This window comes from Myotis brandtii, unplaced genomic scaffold, assembly GCF_000412655.1.
Source record: "Myotis brandtii unplaced genomic scaffold, ASM41265v1 scaffold54, whole genome shotgun sequence".
In the NCBI taxonomy this organism is placed as follows: Eukaryota; Metazoa; Chordata; class Mammalia; order Chiroptera; family Vespertilionidae; genus Myotis; species Myotis brandtii.
Genome location: NW_005369989.1, coordinates 1,077,044 through 1,085,813, shown reverse-complemented (window position 1 = coordinate 1,085,813; position 8,770 = coordinate 1,077,044). Strand labels below are relative to the sequence as shown.

General features: G+C 36.6%; 2 protein-coding genes across 2 annotated transcripts in view; one reads left to right on the top strand and one right to left on the bottom strand.

Annotated features, from left to right (window-relative positions):
- Positions 1-262: 262 nt before the first annotated feature.
- Positions 263-8,770, top strand: part of AZI2 (5-azacytidine induced 2) — a 21,145-nt gene continuing 12,637 nt past the window's right edge. The window contains exons 1-3 of the mRNA XM_005878049.2: positions 263-348; positions 5,375-5,592; positions 8,302-8,427. Coding sequence (XP_005878111.1) covers positions 342-348; positions 5,375-5,592; positions 8,302-8,427 — 351 coding nt within the window. The 5' untranslated portion in view covers positions 263-341. The remainder of the gene's footprint in view (positions 349-5,374; positions 5,593-8,301; positions 8,428-8,770) is intronic.
- Positions 321-8,770, bottom strand: part of CMC1 (C-x(9)-C motif containing 1) — a 63,410-nt gene continuing 54,960 nt past the window's right edge. Inside the window, exons 6-7 of the transcript XR_001364383.1 lie at positions 4,277-4,375; positions 321-404 (exon numbers count right to left, since the gene is read on the bottom strand). The gene's annotated coding sequence lies outside the window, so the exon portion shown is untranslated. The remainder of the gene's footprint in view (positions 405-4,276; positions 4,376-8,770) is intronic.

The window sequence follows — 8,770 nt, the reverse complement described above, 5'->3', positions numbered from 1 at the left end:
CCTTTCTGTGGCCGGGAGTGGCCCACGCCTGGGCATCCCTGCCCGCTGCCAGCCTCGCACCCGCGCTGTTCCAGGCCCATCCTGGTCCTTCGCTTTACTTCTCCTTATTTTCGTTCCGGACTCTGACTTACGGGAACGTCTTCGGGTTTATTTCATTCATGGAGACTGCTTTTATGTCTAAAACGTAAGAGGGACGCGTGGCTAGGGCGGTACTGCCTGGGGCGCCCGAGCAGTGGACTTCACCCCTGCACATTGTCGAGGTCGGCAGTAGGTGTTCATCGTTTCGCCAGTGTCTCCCTGTGCGTTGAACGGTCTGCGACCTTTTGCCGAGTGACTGCAACATGCAAGGTAGGCAGAGACCCCGGCCCTGCAGTCAGGGAACTCAAACAAGAGACTCGCGAAAACTGCAGAACAGAGGAAAACAAAGATTGCTCCAGGATGTGTTCTTAGAAAAATGCTAAGATGATAAAAGACAGTGACGTACTAGGATTGGAATTGACCCGTGCCTCTTAAACGTGGAAGACGCTGTCTTATTTTTGTAATTTTAAATTGGATTGAGCAAGATCTCGCGGCATAATTTAAATTCCAGTTCTCTAAACATGCCATATCGAGTTTCCCAACCTGTTGTGATCACTCACTACAAGCATGTGTAAACTAGGAGCTGTGCATCCCTCACAGGGTTATTATAAAGTTTTAATGCGCTGTTGTTTCTAAAATTGGAAGTTGTGTACAAATGTAAAGTTTTAATTTAAAGAGACAGTATAGTGTCATGGGAAATGCACTGGATTAAGTCAGAACATTCACTCAGGATCTGCGTGCTGATTTTTCTGTTTGTGCACTTGACGCTGGGTAAGAGATTAAATCTCTCCATTTTCTCTGTCTCTCCAGTGGTATTAAGGATTACTCTCCAAGGTACCAAAGCAAAGTTTCTACGAGTTTTGCTGGCTCTGGAGTCAACTGGTTGATTTTCATTTCTGGCTCCCACACTTTCTACTTTTGTCTTTCTCAGTTGCCCCACCGGTGATAAGAGGAATTTCTTGCCCTCTTCAGAGGTCCTAATGTAGATTTAATGAATCGTTAAAAATAAACAAGACAGTTTCCCTCAAAGGCAAAGCGTATTGCCTGACATACTATAAACACTTGGTAAATATTAATTACCAACACAGAAGCTGTCATGATTAATAAAATGTGACATTTTCCATAATTCATGAACAGAGCCAATGTGGTATTTATATTCTGGATTATAGTTGTCATATCACTATTAGAGAATACTCATTGCTAACACTAGTAACATTTAGTGTACTACATAAGTGCTCAATTACATTGAGATGTATTATTTTATGAAAGGAATGAAAAGAAGTAGACTGCTCTTTATACCTATGTTAACCCTGAAAAATTCTTATGATTCCTGGGCATGCAAATTCATTTCGGGACTGACACAGTTAGTGAGATAACTCAGTGAGGGTTATAAAATTGAGAAGGAAGTTTTTCATACTGTATATCTGGTGCTAAGTACATTTGGGGGCACCCACTGAGTTATAGGGTGTTTGAGTGCTGAGATACATTGATAGAATGACAGTATCTTGAAAAAAAGGCACTTATAACCCCTTTATAAAATAGTTAGGCCATTCCTGCCTCTAATTATTCATTAAAATAGAGAAAGGAGTGTTGGTCTTCTATAAGACTTAATTCTTGCTCCATAGTATCTTGACTACTCTATGAAGGGCTATTCTGGCTTTTCAGAGGTAGAAACATGATGGAAATGCTAAGTGAAGTAAGCCAGTCAGAGAAAGACAAATACCATTGATTTCACTAATATGTGGAATCTAATGAACAAGATAAACAAAACAGAATGACAAAGTTTAAAGGGTGGGAGGGGAACTGGATAAAGGAAGGTGAAGGGATTAGCTAAAGAATATATATACATAGCCCATGGGCACAGACAATAGTGTGAGGGTGGGGGTGCTGGGTGGAGGTGGGCAAAGGGAGGAGGACATCTGCAATATTGTTAACAATAAAAAAACTTAGGAAGAAAAAAAGGTAATACAGAATAGGAAAAAGAAAGTAACAAATAGGCCTTTATTTAAACCCTACCTGTCACATACTGTCAGTGATTTTAGGCAAATTTACCTCACCTGAGTCTCTGTCTTCTTATCTGTGGTAGTCATCATTCTACCAAGTTTGGTGTGGACTAGTACTACATACCTTTTACTCAGTTCCTGGCAAAAATGTGAATTCCCTTATATCTGTAGATTGCCATCCCATGTTCAGATTAAAATTTTGCCTTCACAATTTAGGAAGGTGGCATCTTAGTGATGTAGTTCAACCCTATCATTTTATTGGTGGGAAAATTTAGATCTGGGGAAGTAAAGTAATACTCAAGGCATCAGATTGTATACTGGAACCTAGATTTCTGAATCTTGGGCCAGAGTTCTACCTACCACTGAGCTCTGCCTTGTCCAGATTATTTTTGGTAATATCAGATTCCATGCTATGTTTCCTCTCAGAATGTTGTATTAAGAGCATAAATTTGGCCCTAGCTGGCTTGGCTCAGTGGATAGAGTGTCAGCCTGGGGACTGAAGGGCCCCAGGTTCAATTCTGGTCAAGGGCACATGCCCAGGTTGCTGGCTTGATCCCCAGTAGGGGGCATGCAGGAGGCAGCCGATCAATGATTCTCTCTCATTGATGTTTCTATTTCTCCCTCTCCTTCCTCTCTGAAATCAATAAAAAAAATTTTTTAAAAAAGAAAAGCATAAATTTGGCCCTGGCTGGGTAGCTTGGTTGGAGTGTTGTCTCCATACGCCAGGGTTGGGGATTTGATCCCTAGTCAGCTAGAGCAGCAGTCAGCCAATGAGTGCATAGATGGCTGGAGCCACAAGTCAGTGTTCCTTTCTCTCTCTCAAAAAAAAAAAATCAATCAATACATTTTTTTTAAAGGATATAAATTTGGAAGCTTATTTGGGTTCACATCCCAGCTTAGCCACTGATAGTTATATATCTGTTATTAAAGTATTTAATGTTTCTAAGACTTTGTATATAAATTAGAATAATAGTACTAAATAGAAAAAAATGCATGTGGAAGCCTGGCATACAGTAAGTGAGCAATTAATGGTAGATATTATGATGATGAAATATGATAAGATAATCATATTTATTCCTAGAAAAAAGACCAGTCTGGTGTCAGAAGGTATTTGTTTTCTAGTGTCTCGCACCCAGCATATGTAGCATATCTCAACTGAGGGTCCTCTCAGTGTTAACTGTAGTGAAGACTGAAATTTAAGATTTTTAAAAATAATTCTGATTAACAATGTTTGATTCTATTTTTTTCTTTATGTCTCTCCCCTAGCCTTAGGAACTACTGTTTTGTTTCCTGTCCACCTGATCTGGCAAATTGTGTCCTTCTTTCTTCATTATTATTGCAATATGTGATTTTATAACAAATATATTTGGTCATTCAGGTAACCAAAATAATATTTCTCATATATCACAGCTCTCAAAACCCTTGGAATTTACTGAGGGATAAAAACTATGAGAGCATCTTTTGTCATAATACAGGAGTGAACAAAAGTAGCTCTACAGTTGTAATACAAATAAATACTACAGTAATTAAAAATAATACAAGAATAAACTGTTTCACATACTCATGAATGTAAACCTACTTTTGCCCACCCCTCTATTTGGTCTCATCCTCAATTCCGAAATCACATCACAGCCATAAAAGTGAAATGGGTGTCTTGTTATTTACCGGTATAACAACCCCTTTCCACCAGGACTGGGTTTATGTTAATGAGATGACTTTTGGACAGTACCTGAGGATGGTGGCTGGTTGCCAGGAGAACCACCCATCTGATTAGAGGGTTGGAACTTATAGCCCCACAGACCTCAGGGTAGTGGAGAGGGGCTGGAGGTTGAATCAAATCAATTATGCCTATTATGTAATGAAACCTCCATAAAAATGCAGGCATAGTGAAACAGTTTCTACACCTGTGTTTACATCTCAGCTCTCCATTTACTGTGTTACTATGGAAAATTACTTAAATTTCTTCTACATCAGTTTCTTCACTTATAATACTTTTAGAACAGTGACTGACACTAGTAAGCAATCAAATGTTATCTCAAGCAAGGACTGGTAAATAAAAACATTTTTCAAGCATCAATTAATTACTAATCTAAGATACATAAAATACCATTGAGAGTCCTCATTTAGAATGCTGTATTTGGTGTCTTAATTTAAAGGATTTTTTAGGTTCTTTTATGGCCTACAGTCCCTCTTACCTTGTCTTTCCCATGAGATCTTAAAAGGTTTCAGCTACTATTTCTCCTTCCATCGTGTTTTTTCAGGAACATAACTCAGGTGGGGAAGTAACGCTGAATCTAACAACAAAAGTAGATGTAAAGAGCGAGTATATTTTAACTAAGTAAGTAATTGGCTTCTTTTAGGTTTTAGACTCAGAGTTTGATTTGAATCCTACCTCTACCATTCTTCATTCAATAATCAATATTGAGTATCTTCCACACAGTGATGAGTTGGGGACACAATGATGAGCACAAAACAAGACATAACCTCTGCTGTCACAGAGCTAATGTTCTACTAGATTTAATTTTGAACAAATTGCTTTACCCTTCAAATTCTAACCAAATGTAGATGATGCCTACTTCATAGAATTATATGGATGAATTTAAATAAGATAATATTAAAATAATGTAGTACATGGTACTGGGACATAGTGGACACTCAAATGTTAATTTCTTTGTATTCTACTTTGAATGTATAACAAATATAATCAGTTACTGGTATGGAAAGAATATAGTGGAGTATGCATTAAAATATCTGTAATAATAAGGTAATGAATTATACTAAAAGTGTTTGAAAATTTATAATTGGAGAGGCTATAAACTTGCTGTTTATATCTAAGAATGGAAATGTTGATGAGAAAGAAATATATGGGTATAAAGAGTTTAAAATTGTTTATTCTTTGACTGAAAATGGTGTTTCACAACTTGTTATAAAACTTACTAATAGCTGAGATTATGGTTTTATATGATTTATAGATATCAACTATTTTAATATTCTTAAAAACTCTATGAAGTAGTTGCTATTATTTCTTATACTTTATAACTAAGGAAACTGAGGCAGAGAGGTTAAAAAACTTGCCCAAAGTCACATAGACACTAAGTAGTAGAGCTTGGATTCAAACCCTTCGCAGTCTGGTTTCAGAGTCTATGCTCTTAACCGTATACTATACTGCCTCTAAAACAAACAGGAAATTTGAACCATTGCCTCAATATTCACATTACTCTAAATATTCCTTCTTTTTCTGTTCATTTATTCAGTGAGACATTTATATTATATATATTTACTGTTTTAAATAGCTGTCATGGATACACTCGTAGAAGATGATATCTGCATTCTAAATCATGAAAAAGCCCATAGGAGAGATACAGTGACTCCGGTCTCAATATATTCAGATGAGTCTGTTGCTTCACATTTTGCCCTTGTCACTGCATATGAAGACATCAAAAAACGACTCAAGGATTCAGAAAAAGAGAACTCTTTCCTAAAGAAAAGAATAAGATTTTTGGAAGAAAAGGTAATTATTTATTACCTTCATTACGTTTTGTGACCCAAAGAACAATTGAAAATATTTAAAGTATTAAATATTTTTCTGTCCTGTCTTCCATGGTTGTACTAAATTTTCAAGGATAACTCACTGCTAACTTCAAAACCCTAGGTACTGTACTGATATATAGCAATGTTTCACATACGCTGTGCTGGGGGAATATTTATAGAATAGGATTTAGCAATTTGGAGGGATATATGCCAGATATTTTTCTTAACCTCTTTTTCAGATTTCCTTACCTTCATAATTGTATGGTTTTTATTCAGGATCTTAAAATCTGTGCAAAAGTTATAGCCAGTAAAGGAAATTAAGTGTCAAAAGAGAAAGCGCCTGGAACAGTGTTATAATATGCTTAATAATATCTTCACCAGGACTTACATCTTCTTTACCTCAGCATTCTTTTGCTTTTGAACACACATAACAAGAATAGTGCTTTTTAACTGATAAAATGTGGTCTACATACCTTTTCCTGAAGAAATCTGACATTCTTTTCTTTTTTTTTCCAAAATCCAATTATTTTATTTTTTTTTAAATATATTTTTTTGATTTTTTTTACATAGAGGAAGAGATAGGGATAGACAGTTAGACACATCGATGAGAGAGAAACATCGATCAGCTGCCTCCTGCACACCCCCTACTGGGGATGTGCCCGCAACCAAGGTACATGCCCTTGACCAGAATCGAACCTGGGACCCTTTAGTCCATAGGCCGACGGTCTATCCACTGAGCCAAACCAGTTAGGGACTGACATTCTTAAATGTTGTAAAATATACAGCAAGGTAGATGATTCAATTATGAATCATCAGTTCTACTTGGCTTTGTGTATTAGGAAATTTTCCTCACTTATCCATTTGTTTTTGAGTTTTAAAGTTTTAGCTTAATTTGTTTCTTCAGATCAGCATATTCATATTTCACAAGCAACAGCTTCAATAAAGGGGGAAGGAAATGGGTTCCTTAGCAAACAAGGAAATAAATTATCTGCTTGTGAAAACTCAAGGATGGAACTTGATAAAGTTTAATTCTTTTGGAGGAATAAGAGAAGAGGAGTCAGTTGTAAAAATTATTCATAGTTTCTTTGTATTCATATGAATTTACTTTAATGGTGATTAAATGAATTTGTGACATTCTGGGATAAAGTGAGAAAAAGTAACATTTTGGAACTCATAGCTGTGTGTATTTTAAAGTTCAGAAGAATATTGTGATTTGGTCTAGTTAACATTGGAAATATTTCTGTACTTTGTGATCAATAACCTATTAATTCCTATTCTGGAATAATATAGCATTTAATGAACTAATCCATCCTTTCCTTGACACCTTTTGTGATAATGGAAAGTAAATACTATGACTTGGAAAACACCTAAGGACTACAAAAAAATGATGTACTGTGTTTTAGTATGATAAATGAATGTTATAAAAAAGATACTGCAAAGTATAAAATTCTATATAATGAAAGGCTAATAAGCAAATCAACCGAATGGCAGAATGACCAGTCGCTATGATGCACACTGACCACCAGGGGGCAGATGCTGAATGCCATAGCTGCCCCCTGGTGGTCAGTGTACTCCCAAAGGGGGAGCACCGCTCAGCCAGAAGCCGGGCTCACGGCTGGCGAGCGTAGTGGTGGTGGCAGGAGCCTCTCCCACCTCCAAGGAAGCACTAAGGATGTCCGACTGCCGGACATCCCCCAAGGGCTCCCGGACTGTGAGAGGGTGCAGGCCAGGCTAAGGGATTCCCGCCCCCCCGTAGAGTGCACAAATTTCATGCACTGGGCCTCTAGTATTTTAATAAGTACAGTCAAACCTCAGTTCTCAAACATCTCCCATCTTGAACAATTCACTTCTCAACCCGACAACTCTTTCATGCTGATACCTGTATGATCAGTCATTCATCTCTCAGGTGACAAAGGAGAGAATGCGCGATTATGAGTCAGTTTACCACTAAACTTTACATTGTAACATCTCAGGAAATTGTGCTGTGAATATTTTCATGTTTTTTTTTGCTTTTATTGCTGCTAATTATGATTAAATTTTCATTTTTAATGTACATTTCATTTCCTTTTTGTTAAATTTTCATTTATATTTAATGTCCTTTTCATTTTTAAAACATTTATTTATAGTATTTATAAAGTAAACAGTATATTAGACATGTACTGTGTACAATAAATATTAAAACAAAACAGGGAATCATTTGGGGGTCTGGAAGAGATTAATTCAATTTACATTATTTCTAATGGGGGGGAAATGATTCCTTTTTCAATCAGCTTTCTGGAACAAATTGAGTTTGAGAACTGAGGTTGCACTGTAAAAGCATAAAATAGAATACTTGAACCCTTTTCGGTCCAACCTCGAGGCTTACTCAACAGACCAGGCGCTAGGAGCAGGTCCAACGTCGAGCAATAAGATCATTAAAAAGTTTAACATTCAATCCCGTCAATTAATTTGGACCAGACTGTTTGAATTCCAAAAATAACATTGGACCACAAAGGGTTAAAAAATATTCTGTCCTTTTTTGCTTTCTTAATCAGTAAAGGTTAATTGTATGGAAGTGAAATGTTCAGATAATTACAGTCCAGGCTTTATTCCTGTATTACAATGATTCAAGTAAGATGTGATGCCATGAGAAGACTAATTATTTTATGTAGAATACCCTTTTAAGCTTTCTCTTATTTTATATCATTAGCTTACAGGTGCTTTATTAGATGAAGAAACAAGTTCTGTGGGACGAGAACAAGTAAATAAGGCCTATCATGCATATCGAGAGGTTTGCATTGATAGAGATAATTTAAAGAGCAAATTGGATAAAATGGTAAGTTGGTTTGAAAAGAATGATATTATATATTGCAAATGAGTTTTCTCATTCAAGATGTTAAAGTTAGAAATAAGAAATATTTATTAAATAAAAATTTAAAAATAAATATGCTCAAGGCAAAAATAAAAAGTATTAATAGCCTTAGCTGGTTTGGTTTAGTGGATAGAGCGTTGACCTGTGGACTGAAGGGTCCTGGGTTCAATTCTGGTCAAGGGCACATATGTTGTTGGCTCGATCCCCAGTGGGGGGCATGCAGGAGGCAGCCAATCAATGGTTCTCTTTCATCATTGATGTGTCTCTCTCCCTCTCCCTTCCTCTCTGAAATCAATAAAATATATAT